The sequence below is a fragment of the Melanotaenia boesemani genome, chromosome 14 (genome assembly GCF_017639745.1).
Source record: "Melanotaenia boesemani isolate fMelBoe1 chromosome 14, fMelBoe1.pri, whole genome shotgun sequence".
NCBI lineage: Eukaryota > Metazoa > Chordata > Actinopteri > Atheriniformes > Melanotaeniidae > Melanotaenia > Melanotaenia boesemani.
This window is the reverse complement of record NC_055695.1, coordinates 27,674,803-27,697,386: the sequence shown is the minus strand read 5'-3', so window position 1 is coordinate 27,697,386 and position 22,584 is coordinate 27,674,803. Positions and strand designations below refer to the sequence as shown.

General features: G+C 39.4%; 1 protein-coding gene across 11 annotated transcripts in view; it reads right to left on the bottom strand.

Moving 5' to 3' along the window:
* fryl (furry homolog, like) overlaps positions 1–22,584 on the bottom strand; it is a 74,477-nt gene that overhangs the window by 29,188 nt on the left and 22,705 nt on the right. For 8 of the 11 annotated variants that reach the window (XM_042006478.1, XM_042006469.1, XM_042006472.1 and 5 more), the window contains 19 exons: positions 11,508–11,716; positions 11,078–11,131; positions 7,726–7,865; positions 7,517–7,613; positions 6,694–6,773; positions 6,425–6,505; positions 6,100–6,268; positions 5,312–5,404; positions 5,123–5,221; positions 4,927–5,028; positions 3,142–3,186; positions 1,744–1,847; positions 1,506–1,614; positions 1,329–1,415; positions 1,043–1,214; positions 838–970; positions 633–740; positions 294–531; positions 32–208 (listed from right to left, as the gene is read on the bottom strand). In XM_042006478.1, coding sequence (XP_041862412.1) covers positions 32–208; positions 294–531; positions 633–740; positions 838–970; positions 1,043–1,214; positions 1,329–1,415; positions 1,506–1,614; positions 1,744–1,847; positions 3,142–3,186; positions 4,927–5,028; positions 5,123–5,221; positions 5,312–5,404; positions 6,100–6,268; positions 6,425–6,505; positions 6,694–6,773; positions 7,517–7,613; positions 7,726–7,865; positions 11,078–11,131; positions 11,508–11,627 — 2,208 coding nt within the window. In that variant the 5' untranslated portion in view covers positions 11,628–11,716. The remainder of the gene's footprint in view (positions 1–31; positions 209–293; positions 532–632; positions 741–837; positions 971–1,042; positions 1,215–1,328; positions 1,416–1,505; positions 1,615–1,743; positions 1,848–3,141; positions 3,187–4,926; positions 5,029–5,122; positions 5,222–5,311; positions 5,405–6,099; positions 6,269–6,424; positions 6,506–6,693; positions 6,774–7,516; positions 7,614–7,725; positions 7,866–11,077; positions 11,132–11,507; positions 11,717–22,584) is intronic. The other 3 variants (XM_042006475.1, XM_042006480.1, XM_042006479.1) reach the window with 1 other exon arrangement.

Sequence of the window (22,584 nt, the reverse complement as noted above, 5' to 3'; positions counted from 1 at the left end):
AATAATAACAATAATAATAATAATAAATTACCTTGCCAATCCCCAAAGCAGTATGCAGTGCACGGACCTCCTTGAGGACATTAACAGCTAGCCTGCGTGTGGCAGGACGGCAGCTACACAGCACAACCAGTGCTAAACCTTCTACCACATGAAGCACACCCAGTGGAAGAGAACGCTCCAAGGACAGAGAGCGACTGCTGCTTGAGTTCTGTTAAAAACAACAAATATCCCATAAATGAAACACAGTTATCATATCCAACAAGTCACATGAACATAAACAGCTGCACACCCACCTGTGCGTCGTGACTCTTATTGCTGCTCTGCACAGCCTTACTCCATTGGCTGATAAGCTGCAGAAGCATCTTGACAGCATTGTCCAGCAGCGTGGGGTGGACGTCAGTTACCTCTCTGACAATGAAGTACGCAAAGCCTGAGAGGACGTCCTCCCGCCACTCTGGGAAATCCATCATCAGGGCCTGAAGAGTTGTAAAGGCAAGACCCCGCAGCTCCTCATCCATGTGGATGGTCAATCTAAAAGATGACAAGAAACCAGGAGGTGAAGAGGTTTTAAGAGGCAGAAGATGCACCACCAAAATTTATCATGTGAAGTGATTACAGTGAGGTTAAATTACTTGGCTAGAAGCTCTATTAGGTCTTGTCTGCTCATGCCATCGGGTATTAGTCTTGGAATAGCAGCCACGCATGTTCGGAACAGATCGATCTTTGGTTTCCTCTCTCCCCTGTAGGACAATTAATGAGAAGCAGGTCGTCAGGCATCAGGGATACATGCCTGCATGGGCAGTGGAGTTACTGTACTCATCCACTGTGTTTACATACGTGATCATGTCCTCAGGCTCTTTGTTGGACATCTGTACACTGGTCATACTCATGGAGCGTCCCACTTCCTTGTCCAGGTGGCGCAGGATGTTATCCAAGGCTTTTCTGACTTGAGGGTAGTAGAGTGACATCCCTGCAAACGACCCAGCATAGTTATAACCCCACGCTCTTTAGCAAACGCAACTTGTCCGAGTGTAGAACTCACCTATAACTTTTGCTTCTTCATCAGTGAGGGTGGTGTTGAGGAAGATCTTTTTTACACGTAGGGTGTTCCCAGAAGGCATAATTATCCCTGTAGTAGGCATTGGTGGCTCTCCATCTTTCTGCTGCAGGCTGTCGGCTATCACCAAAAAGGCTCGCAAACCAATATTCATCCTCTGGCAGGACAGAGAGGCACAGGATAAGAAGAATGGAAACAAAAAAAAACAAAAAAAAAAAAAACAACAACACCTACATTCCCATAATGTCACTTTTAATTGTTTACACTTTACCTCTGGATTGATGGTGAAGGTTTTGTGAGATTTGCCCACACACAAGAGGTCATAGATAATCTCTTTCATAGCAAAGTCCAGTCTTTCCTGAAAAAACAATAACAAACAAGGATCACTTATCCACAGTGGTGTCTTTATGGTGCGTTCTTTTGTCACGTGTTTGTACTCCAGACTCACCTGGGCTATAAACTGGATGATCTTGACAAAGATGTTGAGGGGTGTGTCTCTCGGCACCACGCTGCGGGAGCCTTTGGGGAAAAGTGCTGACACGATGCTGAGTAGTCGACTAGGAAGGAAAAGCAGGAAACTGTATAGGCGCACGTGGCTCTGAACAGCAAAGACTGTTTTGAAAAGGACTTGTGCTTGATCGGCACGAGTCGCAAAGGGATCGATTTTAGCTGGCGCTGCAACTGACCTCTGTGTGACAGTGTTGCTCTCACACTTGATCCTGATGATGTACACCCAGAGTAGCCTGTAGAGAGACTCCAAAGCTACGCGGGACATTTTGGGATCTTTATTCTGCAGATGTGAAGGGGGTGGAGACACACACACACACACACACACACACACACACACACACACACACACAAAAGAAAAACAGAATATTAGCTTCCTATTTAATTACACTTCAAGAAAACAACCAAGCAAGTCAATCAAATGCAGCCATTTGGTCACACATTAACCATGATTCATAATGCCACATATTTCAGCAAGTACAACACATATTTTTCCAAATGACCAATGAAACATCCACATTGCTGACATACTTTAACAGGGTGAACAGCCGAACTTGGAGACTAAAATGTAGTCGTGGTGTAAAGGATTTCCAAGCTGCAGGCTGTACCTTCACATCCTGATGGAAGTTTTGAGTTACGCTTTTATCCCCACTATAAGCTGCATCACTTTTTGGCATTTTAAGACAACAGATATCTTTCAAATTCAAGTTAAGTCAAATATTTAATTTAAAAATCTACATGTAAAAGTCTAACAACAAGGTTTAGAGCTATCTATAGCTTAAGACAGATAAAATAAGAAGGAACAGTGTTTTATGGGTTAATTTAAGCGTTTTAGCCATAAAAACAGCAGGTGGCAGATGTGTCTGATCCAATGGTAAATCTTTTGTGATTTGGCTGGACCTGAAAATAACAGTGAGGAAATCTTGTTGTGCTCCACATATTTAATCTTTCAGTAGCGAGACAAATCACACAGTAAATCCCTGAAAACACAATCGCAGGTTATAAATCTCAGTGAGGGCATCTTTATTTATTCATCAAAGATAAACAAACATTACAAACATGGTAAATACAGGGTTAAAATAAAGTTATTTATCTTTTCATAATTTCTAATTTATAAAAGCAATGACTTGTGCAGAGTTCACCCCTTTGATGACCCAGATCAATGTTTTTTTTGTGAGGGGTTTAAAGTTGGCTTCATGTCAACCAGGGTTGTACTGAAGTCCACATTTAAATCCAATATTACCATATAGGTTCATCTGGCAAATGATTTTAGTGATTCTTCCAGTGTTACGTCACCTTAATAAAAACACTCATTCACAGTAATGATCAGACAAAAATCAGCGCTCCAGCTCATTAACTCAAACCCGCTCGACTAGAAAGACTAGAACATCACAAGCTTCATGTAATCCATGTGGTTCATGTCACCGTTTTTGCTGAGCCACACTTTAAATTTCACGACAGAGCAACTCACCACTTTGGCCAAGCGAGTAGAACTAACTGCTCTACGCTACATCTCGATCAGGACCCAGACATGGACGGGAGTACCAGGCTAGGTCACTGACACCAGATAAACTCACCTGCAGTGTCTCAATCTGCTTTCGGATGCTGTTGTTAGACGGCATCTAGAGCAAGTCAATGTGAGACAAAAGATCAAAAGGAGACAAAGAATGTAGGGGTTTGGGGAGGGACACATGCAAGTTAAACAAAAACAGAACAAATATGACAAAAGAAGTTCTAACTAGTTTTACTTTTATACACTCTGAGAGTGCATAAACAAAAAGCTATCTGAAATGAAACACAATGAACTTGTCGTCATGCTACTTGTGGACTGACCAGCATGGTAGCAACACAAAGTAACAGCTCATCTGTATTTCATGTTATTACATTTTCTATACTAATTTCAAGGTGTAAAAAGCAAGGCTAAATAAAGTGTGCTGTGGTTTGGAAATCAAACAGAGGGACAAAGAAAGAGGAATGGATTTGGAAGGAAGAGAAGGTTGGAAAGAAACACTAAAAACCAACGCAACGATGCTTCCCTCATCTGCTATGCCAACGAAAAGTCACACCCAACTAAGCAGTGCATTCAAATCAGCGTCCAACACCTTCAAAATGCAAATTATTCCATTTTAACCCTGTGGGGGTCTTACATTAAAAACAGTGATGCAGAAATTACACTATAAATTACAAAATGTGTTAAGGACAAGTAAATCAATCACAGAATAGTGAAAGTGATCACTATCATCTCCATATGGAGCCAACACTGTCTCTCCATACTTCATTTCAACACTGGATATTCAATTAATGCCATTTGTTAATCAAAGCAGGCCCATTTTTAAGACCACCCACAAGGTTAAAATCAATATTGGATAAGCTCAAATCATCATTACACCCTTGGACAAACCCGTCAAATGATTTAAAGCGTAACTGACACTCAGGAAACTGAATACAATCAGGGAAATTTATTATGGAATAATGAATGCTGGAATGAGATCACTTGGGGGGGAAAAAACATTGAAAATCACCATTATGAGGTAAACTGAAATTTTTCCACCACAGGATCAGACAGTAACAAAAAGAGGTAATTCAGTGAAGAATGGAAAAGACACTCGTTGCATTGATCAGGTAATCAGCTTCTGGATTCCATGCTCAGACAAAGGAGGAAAAAAGACTTGATCCGTCTGTAATTGGTTTACAAGGACTCAATAACAGACCCGAGGTAAAACAGCACTTGAGATGAGATACGTTTGGTTTTAGCCAAAATGTTGGGTTTTCATTAAGAAGAGTTTAGGAAACATGTATGGAACCTTACAGTCCTATAATATGTTTACATTTTGCCCATTGTGAGCATTAAACATAGTTTTTGGGGGATTTTTTTCTGAACAGAAGCTTTGTTATGGGTCATCAAATCAAGTGCTATTCCTGTCCAGATCTAGTTTGTTGATAATGGAGGGATAAGCACATTATGGTATTTAGACAGAAACACAAAGCACACCATTCAAAACCAGGACAATTTCTTCTTTCACTTGCATTAAGCACATACCAGCCATTTATTGTCATAACACCCATGTTTATTTTCTTTAGAAAAGAGAGAAATGCTGATCTGTTCACATGTAAAAAGAAGCAAAGTTATGAGCTTGAATTTCAGCCCACAAGGTCACTTTTTATATTAACCCTAAAAACATCGGGAATTCATTTTAGATTTCATAACAAGAGTCATAAGATGAAGTCAATTAGACATTACGTCTAGTGTGGCGTCCTTAAAATGCTCCAACCTGAAGAATACCATCATTGTTCTGCTCTTTAAAGCTGTGGAGCTCATGTTTTCTGAAGTAACTTGGTGTGAGGGTTGCGGCTGGCAGTACCTTAAGGTGTGAAAGGCAGTTCTGGAGGAAGATGTGCCAGTTGTTAAGAAAGAACTGCTTCTGACTGACGCACAGCAGGCATGTTACCAAGGGATACAGAGCCTGAGGAGAAAAATTGGTATCGGCATCACAAAAACGTAGAGCTTGAATGGTTTGTTGAAATTTAGCATCATCAAAATCTCAAGGTCCTTTTTACCAAAGAGTGCTTCTTTCTGGAGCTAAGGTCAAACGTTGTCTGGTAAAGCATCTCCACGAACGTTTTCAGGCACGGCACGTTGACTTCGTTTTTCACCGCCTGAGAATGAACAAAACGTTTATTTCGGAAATAAGGCTGACAAAACATTTCATTTTCCTGAACACAGAACAGAGGGACAGCGTTACTCACAGCTGCAACAGGAATGAGGATCTCCACAAAAAGGCCAGCTAAAGCATGCTTTATGTCTTTGTCCTTGACTTCAAGGAAATACTGGGCACACTCCTAGGACCAAGAGAACATGTGTAAATATTATAGAGAATATGGATACAAACAGCCCTGAAGTTGTTCATCTTACAAGATCAAAAAAAGATCTCAACATCATCCTCATCTTTATTTGTAAGCACTTCATGTCTTCATTGTGTGTAGAGTTTAGGGTTCACATAATGAGACATTGTTTTTCAGCATCCTGTCATTGTTAGGTTTTCTACTCATACACTGGGGCAGTAAAAGATAAAAACAACTAATATTGACTCACTCAAACAAAGCTGTTTAGAATCTCCTATCATTAACGTTTCTAAATGATGTTTTGATTAGTAATTGATTAGTCAGACAATAAAGAAAAGTAGAAAGATATGTGCTGGAAACCATAAACCATAGCAATATTATTAAACCTGTTCAGAATAAGTTTATTTTTTCTTTTTTACTTTTAAAGGTCATTATATAGAGAGATTTATGAAGAAGCAGTTGCTCCTTTCATGGTTCTTAGCAAGGCATGAGACACACACACACAGTCACTTTTTGGCAAACTTTACTTTCAACCGTTACTCATCCGGCTTTATGAGCCATCGCTGAGTTGGAACAATGGGTTAGCAGTTTGGGGAGGGGGAGTTGTGATTTAGCAAGCACACATATCAGTCACATTTCTTCATTTTTACTGTGGCTATGCTCAGGCAAAGAGCGTAAATGTGATGAGTTACCTGCATGAACTGAAAAGAAGCCTCAAAATCCTCCACAGGATACATTTTGACCCGGAAAAACTTCATGCCCATGATGAGACTGATGATGCTCTGGACTACGTAAGGACTCTGCTCTTTTTGCCTAAGCTCCTTTAGTTCTGTGATGAACTTCTTCCTCACTGCCTGAAACCTGAGGACACACACACACACACACACACACACACACACATTCATGCATCTAAACTTACAAAACTCAACAGGAAGAGGTTGTAAAAAAAGAGAAATGTGATAAACTGTAAACAACATAACCACTATAATCTCATAAAACACACTTAAGCTTACTTACTTTGACTGTGTAAGAACCCCTATGACCTCAGCATACAGGTCTGCAATGATGTGCACGTTGCCAGTGTTGGGGCCGCAGTACCTGTGAATTTTTCATGATTATATGAACATATCTTTAAGAAATATTGCTGAAAATAGTGCAAAAAATGCTTAAGAAGAGGCAGGTGTTTAATGAAAATAATGATATGATGCAATTAACCATAATTCAATCAACACTTGAGTGTTATTTATCTGTTTCACTTATCTGTCTGGGAACCGATGCTAACTTACCCCTCTTTGTGTTTAAAGTGCTTGAATGCCAGGTTTAGAACTTCATGTACTAAAACATCCGGCACTGGATGAAGAGGAATCTGTGACATAAAGATGGAATCATTAGTTTTATTAGCAGCATTGAAAGTCTTCATTCTTTCTCTTTGCCTCCATTCATTATCCTCCCTGCAGGGGCAAAACCAAAGAACACAGCTCCAGTCTCTGGGGATTGGCTTTCACCTCAGAATGGTGCTTAGATTTAGACAATCTACTTTAGAAAACACTTGGCTGGGAGTTGGTATGTTGCCACGGCATTTATTTACTCTGTTCCACTTAAGAAGTCATTCTAACAAAATTGGAGTTAATGTCTGTACTATAACAGATAGAAAAAAAGAAGAAGAAGAAAAAATAAAACAACTATTAAACAATTAAGTTAGTTTGCAAATTACTGGTAAGAAAAAAAAGTAATCCCAACTGTGCTAATTGTTAAATTATCTGATCTAAATGGGCAAAACGTTTAACAATTAAGAAAGTAAAATTATACCACACAAATCAAATGTAGTGAGCCCATCTGAATATAGCAAAAAAATCTACAGTTATTACATCCCACATATCAGTTCTACAAACAGAAAGTACAGTAGAAATATATAATCTAATGTATCACCATGTCAGAAATAATCACATAAAAACTTGCCAGGCTAAGTTAAATCCAAATTATGTAAAAAAAAAGATGCTCTGCAGTGGCCCTTCAACATGTAAGCATACAGCAACCAAACTGAATTTTTTTTAAAAAAGGTAAAAGGTAAAAAAGCCATCGAAATAAAAGACCCCTCAGATCACTCACCTGTTTTAAAACTTCCACTGAAACTAAACAAAAAATGAAATCTATGGCTAAGTCCCGCCGTTCCAGAAGGTAATCTTTATCTCGGTGCTGTTCATCTCTACAGAGAAGGAGGAAATAAATAAATAAAAGTAAACAAGCACATCCACAGATACAGGCAATAATAAATTAAAAAGAAAGGATATTACAGGACACAACGAAGACCATCTCACCCTTTAGACTTTGTACTAGAGCGTGGCCTGTACTCGTAAGACTCGTCTTCAGTGCCACTCTGCCGCCGGTACCAGTCAAACAGTGTGCGTAGTAGCGAGGGCAAACAGTGTTCTGCTATTGAGCTCATAGAGCTTATTAACTGAAAAGCAATAAAAAAAAAAAAAAGTCATATTAATACAGATAAAACTAGAAAACACAATCTTTTTACTAATGAAAGTTAAATACTTTAAAATCAAACTGGCTAATAAAATGACTACACAAGGAATGAATAATACCAAGTCAAACATCCAGTATTAGACTAACAGGTAACAGAGCAAGGTGACCATAGACAGGGAAATTCCTTGGCTAGTGGCTACTGACTTAACTTTTTACTGAAATGCCAAAAGATAGGTTTTGGGTGCCACATCAGGAACACTGATACAAGGCCGAGGGGCTTTACAGTTCACATGACTACACCAACCATATGTAAGCTGTGTTCTAACATCCCATCCTACCCACTGAGACATCATACCAGTGCTTTTTACTGGGGCTGGCAAAGTTAATGAGTTAATGTCACGTTAAAGTACATTTCTTTTATCCCATGATTAATGCACACACCATCTGCGTAGTTTCAAGAAGTGATGCAGAAATAACGTGGTGGATCTGAAGCAGAAATGGACACAGAATGGGTCTTTTACATGAACAGTTTAGCTTTAAAGCTCTGCAAGATGGTTTTCTGGACAACAATAAGATCATTTTTTTAACACTACTGCCAATGTGAGCAGAGTCATGTATGTTGCGTCTCAAATATCACCTGCTGTGCAGCACACAGCTGATTCAGAGAACTCCTCCGAGATTAATCGTGAGTTAACTCGTGAGGACACTCAGGCGATTAACTGTGATGAAATATTTGACCGACAGCACTACTTTCTACACATGCACACAACACGAAAACTACTTTCTATGTGGGGCTGAGGACAGCCCCATAAAGACATGGAACCTTTCAGCTCCCATGTTTAAAAACAGCTGTATCTCTGTGTAAATAAATAAATACATAACTTTGATTTTATGTATTTTCATAGAAACTGCATATGATAAATTATTGAAAATATTTTGAATTTTTCATTATTATATAATAAGAGGGTTCATTAATTGACCTTGTGGAGGCATCCTACATGCTTAAATACAGCATATGTAGTAGGATACTTTGCTGTGGTAATTTACATTGTCGAGGCATCCTACCTTCATAAATTTATTTACATTTTTTGAACATCCATGACATTTCCTAAGCCCATACCTATGTGGATATATGATCTTAAAACTATTTTTAGATAGCACAAAACCATGAACTGTATAAAAAATATGAGAAGGGTTCTTTTCTGATTGGGTGGCACAGATATAACTAATAAACTCAGCCTTCGGTAGGATGTTTCGACAGAACACCAGTTGTCCCTTTAAACACCTTGTGAATGCTTTAAATCACATCAGTGATAATGAACACCTGTACATTTCCTCTACATTACTGGACTTACAAATCCTGTTGCAAGTTTGCATAATTATTATAAGAAAGCTACAAATCCTATTACTAGCAAGTACAATCAGAGCATAGGTCAAGATTAGCATGAATAGTTTACACTCAATACATTAAACATGAGTCGAGGTGGTAAGCATGTATTTGCTTTTAAGTGCATGCGCTTGTTTGAGAGTTAAAGGGCCGGAGCAGTGAGATGAGGGAGGAGGATGATGGATGATAGGCAGAAGAGTTATGTAACTGCTCCCACTGCCCTTATGGTGCTGGGCAGACACACTCCAGCGCCTGATGCTGATGCACTGCTGAGGATGACACAGCGATTCTACACACTCACTTTTGCGCTCTATGTACCCGTATTCTCTCCCTCACTCACAATAGGAGGACAGCTGGATCTATACCACCATACTCTCATTGGCTTTGTGTTTTGCTGAACAAAGCATTCTGCAGCAGGCAAGCCCATTGTACAAAGATCTGTATCATCTACAGATGAGGGACAGACACCCCATTCAGGGGGGTAGAAAGAGGAGTGATTTAGTAGAGATAGGCACTCAAATAGTACCGTGAGTGCGGGCAATGAAGTTGTCAAATTTATACACCTGCATGTGATGTTGATTCCTCCTCCTGGTTCTTACTGTAGCTGCAAATTCAAACACAGGAGCTTTCCCCTACAACGCAAAAGTCCTTCCCCCGATCCACTGCTACCACTGGCCCAGGGTTAAACAAAGTGCCAGAGAGATGGTTTAATCAATGAAATTACACTTACTGAGTGATAGAAGCTTTAAAATCATCAGGGAGCTGCTTCTTTTTTATCTGAATCATACCACAGTCAAACCCCATCATAGTTTGTACAACTTTTACTGTAGCACAGAATTAGAAGTTTCTTTTTCCAAACACAACTTTTGCCTGCTCATTCATGTCCATTTTAATGTGGAAGGTAGACACACAATACAACCTGAGATTGTCAGTTTGGCAAGAAGTTAAAAACAAAGTGAGCAGCGAATGTGAGAATAAAAGCTTTCATAGCAGTTGTTTTCTAAAGCACCAACAAAAAGCCCCCACGCCTCAGCACAATCCTGTAGGAAAATGCCACATTGCTGATTTTTGTCCCTGCAGCAGCAGCATCGCAGTTTAGATCGACTCTGCAGATCTAAAGATGCCAACTTTGATAGTCTGAGGTAGGGCTGGGCGATTAATTGAGAAATCTAATTTTCTGTTTCTGATGATTTACTTTTAAGAAAATCAGGATATTGTCCTTCTTTTATATGTCGGGTTGTGTTAGCAGAATTATTTTTGTCGCTGACTGGTTTTTTAAAATGGTGACGGAAAAATCTGAAGGCCATCTGTCAGCTTTGAGCTTGCAACTCACACCCCTGACCACTTGGTAGCGCATGAGCATATTAATTAGTTATTATCTCTCTTAATGCATGACCTTGTTGGCTTCACCACTACGGGTCACGACCGGTACAGCTGAATCCCTGGTGCAGAAAGAGCAAATGTGGCGGGATTTCCTCCCGCTGGAGTGAGTGCTTGCGTTATCAGGAAACCCGTGATTTTTAAAACTCTTGCTGAAGCGGTGCTTGTAATTCCAGGCTTCAGTGTGGAAGCAGAGTGCCGCTTCAGCCTCCAGGACAACATCAAAACAGCCATGACAAGTCGTTAGTTCGAGGCACAAGTCCAAAACCTCATGACAAGAGCCTCTGCAGCAATCCTGCTTGAGACATTAGATCACGCACAAGCAGGCGCGCAATTCAAGTCTATGCAGACCAGGAGCAAGGCCACAGCAGGTGAACTGTTCATATTTTAAGTACAACTGCTTAATTGCACTTTAAGTCTGCACTGACCTGATCAAATTGTGCGTCTTCTCCTCTCTGGAGGGATCGGGACAGAGGCTTCTCCTGTTAAAAGATGGAAAGAGAAAGAGGGAGTTGAAGAAGAATGAGTACTTTATTAATCCAGTAACAACAGTCTATAAATTCACTATAGCACATTACTGTCAATCAGCAAAAGAAAACGCTAAAGTAACAGAGCTAGAAAACATAAATGACCGTAAGGGAAATGAATGACTCAAAAACAATCAAGTCTGTAGAGAGTAAATAATTTCATCGTTCAAGTAGCTCAAGCACAAAAACATCCACTCACATCTTTCAGTCGCTCAAGAAATTGTTAAATGTGGCAGGAATTTGCACGAAAAAAAGAGGTTTTTAATCCGGTGTGTGTGATGTATGAGGTATTGCATTATCATGTTCTCATTCTCAACCCCTGTGGACTCACCAGAGGTTCAGCCATCACCATCTCGATCTTCTTCTCTGCCAGCACAGCAAACTCTGCAAACAGACTCTTGATGACGAACTCCCCGGGCTTGAGCTCGGGGTCGATGGTAATGCTCGACATGGCAGCAATGTTGTGTTTCTCCCACGAAAGGGGAGTCACCGAGGAGGGGGCACGGCGTCTAATCACGCTGCTGCTGACCGGTGCAGAAGCTGTAGGGAGGTCAGAGAGTGGAGGTGAGGAAATATTAGAGTGGGAGTCAAAGCAGCAGGTTCAGACCAAGAACAACACCTTTATAAAGTATGCAAGGTCATTTGCTTGTTCTAATCCAAGCACATGAAGAAATTTCCAACAGAGGCAAACTGATGGAAATGAAGCGTGAAATGGAAACACAACGTAGAGCTGAGTACAGCAAAAATACAATTCTCCTTCGATTTGAGATCTGTAATGATTATAAAACCATTTCCTGAGGTTAAATAGCAAACAGCCTGAAATTACCTCCAGAATTACTCCTAAGTCTTATGTTTAAAATAAACTAAAACACAAATGACAGTATAACAGGAAAATATCTTCAACTTTTTGACATTTCAGGAAATGTCTATATTTGTATTGCCATTGTTGCAGGAGATCATGGCTGACCAACTACCCACTTGTCAGGCAAGTAAGGCTAGAGCCATTAATAAGTTACTGTTTTATCTTTTTAAAAGAGCTATTGGATCCAGACTTCTAGATATTCATTATCTATACTCAATACTTTTATCAACACTAAAATGAAATTAGGGGGGGGGTCGGAGAATGGTAAAACCTACAAACAAGAACACACTCAAAAGTCAAACCTGAGTACAAAAACAAAATATCACAATGTGTGTTGCTGATTGAAGCTATAGATAAATAAACAGATGAAAGCTGATCTAAGTATTTATCCTGAAAAGGACCTTTTCCTGGTATGAAGACTAAATGCCAGCAACTCATAACTAATAAGAAAATTGTCCTGGTGATGAAGAAAAAAAACATGGTAAATGTTTGTGTTTTCAGTTGTTTTTTTTTGTTTTGTTTTTTTTACCCTTTCTGGATTTTAATACTGCTCACTCTATATAGAGGCTCTTTAAAAATAAAAAAGCCTTCATGTGGTAATACAGTAAATAATTAAATATTTACGAGCATTACTTGCTTAAAAATTCCTTTCTTTTTGTATTTAATATGTTAAGTACTAAACTGTTTTTAACATTCACAAGCAAATTTGCAAACATAAATACAACATTAAAAGCAAATATAAGAATTCCCAGCAAGGTGCACAAAACTGCAGTGTTTCCCCGACATTTGTATTGGTTTTTAATTCAACACATTATCTCAGATCTGCAATTAAAGAAAATTTAAAGCATCTCCACTGAGTAAAATGTTCTTCATCAGGACAATTCAAAAGTTTAACTTTGATCTGTCCTGAATGCTTTTTGTCACAGCATTTCATTAATTTATGGAAAATTAGTCCGCGATAAAGTTTGGAAATGTGACGTGACTTCACAGCTGTAGCTGTCAGATGATGTTTAAATTATTTAGTCATCATCACATACGTCATATCTATACTTCAGTCATGGGTAGGCTTTCTGTTACAGCTACAGAGTTTATAAATACATGATTGACCTGTGCTTATTCTAAGGTTGCTGAGATGAACATATCCCACTTATTAAGACTATCATGGAAATTTTATGTATGATACCCAAACTGATGAGTCAGTTACTAATCATGGAGCAGGAAATACATCAAGAGTCCTTTAAGTGTTTGTGTCTGTGTCAGTCAGGTTTTACAAAGCATCTATCCATCTATTAAGCCATTAAAACATCTTTCCCTGAATGGCTAAAGTTAAAAAGATCAGTAGTAATAGTAGTAGAAGAAGAAAACACTGTAAAGCAGAAGCATTTACATTGGCTTCCTGAAACACATTTATGAGGGGTCCCAGCTTGCAGCTCCATTTATTTGCATGTGGTACAGGTCATTTGCTCCTCCTATTCAAATAGTGTAAGCAAATCTTAAGGGTTTTGGTTTCTCTGTCTACTGAAATGGCTGAAAAGCCAGTATCAGGGTGGTTGTACTCCTTTGGTGGTCAAACTAAACACTGCATAGAAATCTCATCTACATTCATAGACATATATGTTATCTTATCCAGAACTTCTTAGTAACGGTGAAACATGTTGAGCAAATGTATAACACTTCTTTTATTGTCAAACATAGTACATGCTTCATTTGAAAAGGAGCTTAACCATCATAAAACATCTGTTCAAGTGCAGGCTCAGACTGCTCACTTGCAAGGGAGGTGTCGTTTTAAAACACTTAATTGTGCTTTAGAGATTTATGCAAGAATCAGGAACACAACTTTCAGTCTAGTTCTCAATGGTCTCATTCCTGCCAAGTAGACAGGCAATAGTAAAGTGACCCTTTACCGCTTTCCCTCCCAGGAAAGGCCTTGTTCTGTTTCTTCCTGGTTGTCATGGAAACAACTCAAGCATTCTGAACTGTCCAAATACCACTGAAGAACAGAAGTGCAATGAAACGTTTTTCAATTCAGGACTGACATACAAATGATATGATGGTCACTGTTTTTGTCAAACCTCCATTCATTGCTCTCCATAAACCAGACGGCAATAAAACATGTCAGCATCATGACATGAATGGGCACCCTGTTGTTCTTGAATCATCTGAAATGGCAATCTTAGTAAGCTGGACCCTTGTCTGCCACTTTCAACATGGCAAAAGTCTGAGCTGCATGCAGTTACAGTGACAGATGAGCGTACACAGTAGCAGTGGTTGGATGTTGGGAGACAGTGGACCAATGTTATAAAAAAAAAGATTTTACAGCCCTCAAAGTCGTTGCTATTACAAAGTGAACTAAAACTCCACTGAATGAGAAGCCAAGAAGATGGCATGTAGAAACACATGGAAAGAGCTTTTTCAACAACTGTTGTTTACTGCTGTTAAGTGTAACATAAGTATGTTTACATGACTTGTTATGGTAAAATGATGACTTATGAGAAAGTAGCTCTGCATGGACTGTTCAATAAGCCTTAACTACATTTTCAGCTCATTCAATTTACTGTTGGTATACATCATTTCATAAAATCACGGCACCAGATTTACAAGATAACCTTTCAGATTTTAGCTCCCACTGTTGTTTCTCCTTCACATTCAGAAGGGGATTATGAAGCTGAGGATATTCAGTTAGTACAGCTTCATAGCAAAGTCCAACAAAATTCTACACATTGCTTCTGTAAGGTAACTATCTGCACACAGGTTTGCATTCGTCAAGACCTGCAAACTTGGTTTGAAGCAAATGATAAGCTAATCACAGACACAGAACAAATAATTTGCTGGTCATTGACTGCTACATGTGGTGCAACTGCTATAATAGAATTGCTCTCTTTGTTACATTATGATGTCAGCGTTAGATAAAAATAAATGACAAGGTCATTAAAACATGTATTTGTTTCCATAAGATAAATTTTATGCCGTCAACAGGTTTTGATTCATATTTTATTTTTTTAATCAATTAATACTGGATTCAGAACACATAATCCAGTCAACTCATTTGTTAAACCTAGCATTTACTTGATTTCTATTAATGGCAACTTGCCTAAAGCAAGTTATCATTCAGCCATTGTTTGTTCCAGCATCTTGGCTAAAACAAGTCCCATCTCCACATCTGATCAAATTACAATAAGTTAATAATATTTATATTAATTCATTTATTTTTATTTCATTAGGTAATTTAATGTTGGGAGATGACAGGGTTAGGGTAGTAGCGAGTGTCAGTTGCGCTGTGGTCATGTTGTCTAGCAGCACAGAGAGCCTTTCAAGCATTTCCCTCTTTGTTTACTGTGCTTCACCACCAGCCCAATGATGTCATATAGCCAGCTCCTAATATCCAATCACTGTCGTGTCCTTTACCCCCTCCATCTTTCTTTTCTTTCCCACCATGGGCAAACCAGACTGTTGACTCATTCACATGAGAGAGTAACCCAACACTGTACTTCTCCAGTCAATAGCAAAAGATGGAAAAAAAACAAAGCAGTGCATCATATTTTGGACTAAGTCTGTACAAACCTTCAGCCTCTATTTATTTCTTTCTTTCTCCCTCCCAAGGAAATGCCAGTCATTTGTGGTACCAAGCTAAGATCCCTCTAACCCACCCTAATGCACAAATCATCACAAATCTGTGAGGGGGAAAAACAAATGTCTTTCCAGGATTTAAACCAGGAAGGGTGGAGGCTTTTCTAATAATATGTAGAAATAAAGTGCCAAGTATAAGACTGATCAGGAATATTATCTTCCTAGTTCAACATTACCTCATAAATACAGTGTTATTCATTGTAGCTGGATCTACTGTGAGATCAGGGCTGCATTCAAAATTTTCACTGCATTCAAAATTTTCAAAGTGTGTGTGTGTGTGTGTGGGTTAAGAAACATAGCTGCAAAGGGCGTCAAGGCTGATCTTCTAAGATCTTCTAATATCTTCCTCCTCATATCTTAAGTTATCTCCCAAATACAGTATGAAGTCAACCATTTACACATGCTGTCCAAGACAATGCATCATCACATAAAATGGATAATATTCTAATAAAATTTCTGTCAAAAAGATCTGACAAACTTGTACTAAAATGCTACTTTACAAAATGTTCACTACATTTTCATGTGTCATATCTATTAGCTGTACTCTGAAGAAATCAAGCACCCCACAAGATTACGCAACTATTATAGCAGACACTCCACCGTTAAAACAAAGCCCTCCCAAACAGTTGCTCACTTCCCTTGCTGGACAACTATAAGGTACAGCACGAACACACACACACACACTCACACACACACACAGTTGGAATGTAGGGGCCAATTCCGCATCCATTTTTTTAAAGACAAAAGAATAACTGCCGATGTTTGTGTAGTATACCAGAGCCAATTCTGCCATTATGTCTCAACATGCTCAGTCTCTGGCAAGTTAGTACCAGTTTGCTCTTCACCTCTACTATTCCTGAATAAAAAATTTGATGAGAGCGAAGCAAATTTATTTCCAGAGGCTCACACGGCATCATCACAAAACAGAGAGGTTCAGAAAGCGATGTGCACTAAACGCATGCTGCATTATGAGTCAAAAATCTACTTGGCAACAAAGGCCTAAACTGTGACTGAACTACACTATATTGCCAAAAGTACTGGCTCACCTGACTTGACTCTTGTATGAACTTAATAGAAATCCCATTCTTAATGAAATGAGTTCAATGGCATTGGCCCACCCTTTGCAGCTATAACAGCTTCAACTCTTATGGGAAGGTTTTCAACAAGGTTTAGGACTGTGTTTATAGGAATTTTTGACCACTCCTCCAGAAGCGCATTCGTGAGGTCAGACACTGAGATAAGAGGGTCTGGCTCTCAGCCTCCGCTTTTATTCATCCCAAAGGTATTCAGGTTAAGGTCAGGACCAATCAAGTTCATCCACACCAAACTCGATCATTCATGTCTTTGTGGACCTTTCTTTGTGCACTGGTGCCCAGTCATGTTAGAACACGAAAGGGCCATTCACAAACTGTTCTAACAAAGTTGGGAACATGGAATTGTCCAAAATCTCTTGTTATGCTGAAGCATTCAGAGTTCATTTCATTGGAACTAAGGGGCCAAGCCCAGCTCCTGACAAACAACCCCAAACTATAATCCCCCTCCACCAAACTTTACACTTGGCACAATGCAGTCAGACAAGTACCGTTCTGCTGGCAACTGCCATACCCAGACTCTTGCATCAGACTGCCAGATGGTAAAGCGCAATTAATCACTCCAGAGAACGCATCTCCACTGATCCAGAGTCCAGTGGCAGCGTTCTCTACACCACTGCATCACATGCTTTGCATTGCTTTTCGTGCTGTATGGCTTGGATGCAGCAGCTCAGCCGTGGAAACCCAACCCATCAAGCTCACTTTGCACTGTTCTTGAGCTGATCTGAAGGCCACCTGAAGTTTGGAGTCCGTATCAATTGACTGCAGAAAGTTGCCGACCTTTGCGCACCATGCACCTCAGCATCTGCAGACCCCGCTCAGTCATTTGAAGGGCCCATCAGTTTGTGGCTGAGTTGCTGTCGTTCCCAATCGATTCCACTTAGTTATGATACCAATGACAGTTGACTGTGGAATATTTAGGAATGAGGAAATTTCACAATTAGACTTGTTGCATAGGTTGCATCCAATCACAGGACCACGCTGGAATTCACTGAGCTCCTGAGAGCTACCCATTCCTTCACAAATGTTTGTAGAAACAGTCTGCATGCCTCAATGCTTGATTTTTATACACCTGTGGCCATGGAAGTGATTGGAACGTCTGATTTCAATTATCTGGATAGGTAATTGGATGGGTGAGTGAATATTTTGGCAATACAAAATATTTTCTGCTTTCAAAGGCATCACTAAGGTAAAATAAACAGTTGAGGAAAAGAACAGGAAAGGGGTTTCTGAAAGTATGTTTGAGTAGCTCATTGAAAAAAATCTCTACAAACACAAGTTTGGAAATCAGAGAGTTGGGGAGAAAGTAGTTAGAAAGAACGGAAAATTAAAGAAATCAACAGGTGTGTATATTACAGCCTTGTAATATCATATATTCCCAGTGGTTTAAAACACTGTTCCAAATCATTTATTGAAAACAATTAAAGAAATATAAGGGCAATAATTGTCTTTACAGGAAAACATCCCTGATAACCATAAATGCAATCTATGTACACCTTGTTTGTAAAGCTATAAAGTCAATATTTTATTGGATTGTGGAGTAAGAAGCAGGTTAAACACTGAGGAGGTCACAACATAAAGAAAGTTATAGCAGCAAAAATAACTTGTGATTGTTTACATTATAATTAATGTAGCCTCCACCAGACTTAAGTGTGAACTGTTTAAGGCCCTAAAGTGACCCGCGTGTGCAGAGAAAGACAAGATGTCACACGTGGCGCATTGTGTTTATGAAGGTAAATGTGGTTACTACACGTTAGCATGTGTCAATCAGTTTTGAGGTTGTTTCGTCCTCGGACAAAAATTATGATACAATATAAACCACTTTATTATTTATACATACATCATGCACACAAGCGCATAATCGCAATGGTAGGGCAGAAAGTTAAGCCGTTAAGTGAAATGAGCTATGTGTTCGTCTTTACAGAGGAAACTTAAGCAACTCCAGACAGCTGCTGTGTTTTTGACTGATCAAATTGTTGAGGCGAGAGGCGACGCGAACAGCGAATACGTCTTTACTGGTTTCTTGTGAAGAAACATCAGCAAACAGACTGGATTTGTGCGATCATGTGGGAAACCTGGAAAGCTGTGCCCTGGCACTGGGTCTTCAGTGCTCACTTCGTCTTCAGTTGTTCATCTGATGATACTGAAGACGTGGACAATTGACCATCTGCGGACATGGACAGGAAATCGAGACAGCGGCCCAAGAAGGAGGCAGCATGACTCCAATGCCGTGAAATTGTCCAGGTATGCACCAGTGCCCACCATTTTTACTGCATTTTAGTGGAAACATCACTAACCTACTTATTTATTAAATGCATTAAATCCACAGCTGAACAAGTTAGCATTCATTTCCTATGTTTACATGGATATAAACGCCAACTATCCAATTGTTTATATTTGATCTTGCTGCATTACACCTCGTGCAGTGCAGAAAAGTGGTACCTGTCTCACTTCAGTGATGTAAAAGTCAGATGATATGCAACATGGCTGTTCAGACTGAAGTGGCTTTGAAAAAAATTGCGTATGTATCCGATTAAAAACCAAAATTTGATGCATAAATCATTAGTTTGCTGATTATGTAAAATTTAAATCTACAAACTAAGGCTAAATTTATTTGTAGTAAAGCAATAAGATTGTTGTGTATTTACATGCAAAAGAGAAACTCAGGAAAAGCTAATGCAAAGTTCTCATTAGCATATGTAATACAAAAGTAGTTCCAAACCTGTGCTCACTGATCATGTCACAACACAATTAAACATCTTTAGGTCTACCAGGCCTTTGTGTGCAATGTTTCTAGGAATGTAAACAGGCACTTTGTAATGTCAATATTGTGTGACCAGGTATTTATTGTTATGTATGGCCAGCTTTATACCATTTTCTGTGCGCGCGCACACACACACACACACACACACACACACACACACACACACACACACACACACACACACACACACACACAAAGAATATCTGCAAGTAGCAATGAAGTGATAAATCAGCAGCACAGACACTGTTTACCATCTTTGACCATCACTGTAGTTCAATAAGACTCAGGATGCAAGGCTTTTTGATTCTTGATGCATTACAGGCTGCATTGGAAAGCTAATAATAGGAGGAAGCCAAAAGACAGATCAATAGCAGGGAAACATTAGTGGTCCCAGAGGAGAGGAAGAGAGGGTTATAAAAGTGGGAGGATGTAGAAGAAGGACGATTAGTATGTTTAGGCCTGCTGAAAAAACCCAAAAAGTAATTTGGATGTCAAAATTAAGATAAATAAATAAATAAATAATAGCTGTAAAAAGCAAGAGAAAGTTGAAAGAAGCCAAACTCTTTGGGGACAAAAAGAACACTCAAAATCGACCAGTGTTATCCAGCTATAGATCATCATCATGAGAATTAAAATCTTTTAGATCACCAGGAGGACTGATAATGAGCAGGAGGAGGGGTCTCAGCTGAAAACACCTGCATATACCTAAAGCAAGCCTGACTAAACATCATCACTCATCTTGACCACTGCATTAATGCACATTTTCCTATACACAAATGAGATCTGAAAAGTCAAAGCACTGAAAGCATTCGAGCATGTACAGTGCAGCGGAGGGTCTGCTGGTTGCGTGTGGTTGATAAGCCTGGATGCAGCAAGCGTGGTATGTAAACATGCGAGCAAGCTTGGCAGGGGTACTCACAGCTGCTACTCCAGGACTTGAGAAGAGATTTGATGCTGATCTCAAAGAAAACCGAATCCTGCAGGCTCAGCATGGTGGCTCTCACAAGTTAAGGCTCACAAGGCACAATATTTATAGGGTTCCTGTCACTTTCATTTCACAAAACTGGAGCATTTTAACTTTCCTAAAAATATTCATGTCCCAAAAAATTGCAATTATCACACCTTCAGTTCCTCTCCTTTCCAAAAAGAGCCGATTACTACCCTCCACAGGTGCTAGTTAAAGGCAGCATCCTAAAACAGCTTAAGCAGCTACTACAAGGCACCGGTTTACTGTAGAGTATAAATGCACTGGAAGGAGAGGACAGAGAACATAGTTAGAAAAATATTCCACCCCAGCACTTGCTGCTCACTTGCCAATCCACAGAGTCCCTCATCCCCATTTAAAAAGAAAATATCCAGTACAGCAAAGGAAGAAAAGTGAAAAAACTTTTGCTCCTGATTTAAAAAAAAAAAACCCAAAACAAACAAAACAAAAACAAAACAGCAGGACAGCAGTGCACAATAAAGTCTTAATGTTCAACAATATTCCTTCTCCTCTTCTCTTCCTGTGTGTATGTGTGTGCCAGTCTGTGTGCTAGCACTGTCAAAAACCCTCCTCCTCCCCCAATGCTCTCTCCCTTTCTATTCGTTCATGAGCAGCCCCTCCTCCGCCAAGCCAGCTCTTGTTCTTTTACTGATGCCTGCTCTTTTCTCTCAGAAAGCTCGATTCAACAGAAAACACGGGGAGGCGGGAGCAGAGTGTGGGGGTGGGTGATGTCATCAAAATGCTGCGAGTGTTCCCTGGCTTTGGTTCAGCAACGCATATGCATGTAAGAGCTGCTACTGTGCTCCCTCCCCAACCGGCCAATCAAAGCAACACTTCCTGTAAAGCTCCACAGCAATACTGATGCGTCATTCCTGACTGCAGTGCAAGGGAAAGTAAAGAATGGGAGGATGAAAAAACAGAAAGAAAAGGGTAATATATACTAAACATGGAAGTGCAAACATCACAATATATTCTGTATCCCCTGTCTTAAAATAATTTTTAAAAGAGCACATTTCTTATTAGTTGTACAATGATTTCATTGTTTAAAACAAAGTAAACCAAATGCACTCAGCAAATTTAAGAGATAATAAGCCATAGCTTTATAACCCACAAGATCAAAGCATAATCTTGGTGGCACTTCCAACCTGTTTCTAATCTAATATAATGTCATTATTGTTATCACAGCTCATCTATTCACTAATGCAAAGTCTTTAAACCCAGTGGAGTCAGAGGCATTACGTCACTGCTCGTCTAAAAGCTTCAAAGCATGCCAACACATTGACTGATAAAGAAATACACGCAAGAAAACAGATCATTCTGCCCCCCCCAAACTTGATTATCTGATATTTTAATCTTGTGTTGATGGTAGTTATTTCCACCATGGGAGACTTAAAAACAGATCCACATGACATCAAGTGATTTGTAGTCAAGGGCAGGATTTAAGTTTGTTAACAAAATATTCTGATGGAAATAGCAGTGGGAAAGCTGCAGAACACAAATACTCTTTGTTTTACTCTGGTTTCGTCTTCACTTCTCTCTCGCCCTCAGTCTCTCCCTCCGTCACATGTTCTCCACTATACAAGTTATGCAAAATGAGGCAGAGCTCATTGCAAACAAATAACACAAACAGATGCTTTGTCATGCCCTGGCTTGTGCAAGACTGATGCAGTCCTTCGCTGTGAAACACTGCCTTGTGATACATTAGCATAGTTTCTTTGGAGTGACACTGATCCCAAGCTTGTGGATTTTGTAAATTTGCTTATACTTTCCAATAGATAAATGAGCAATTTCATATATAAAAAGCACGTTCCCAAAATATTAAAATATTACTAAAAATAGAATTAAACACATCTATGTGTAGAACTACTTTAGCTCAAGCTTATGTACATCAAGAGGAGTGTTAAAGTATTTAGTAGAAAACTAGAGCTCATATAAGGTTTATCAGCAAACTAGCGGACATAAAACATGAAGACCTCTGCAGGTATTGTTTTCTGTAAACCAGCTTTATTGTCTGAGGAATGCAGAACTGACATCATTTCCCTGGGAACATTAAAGCTTTGAGCTAGAACATTAGAACTA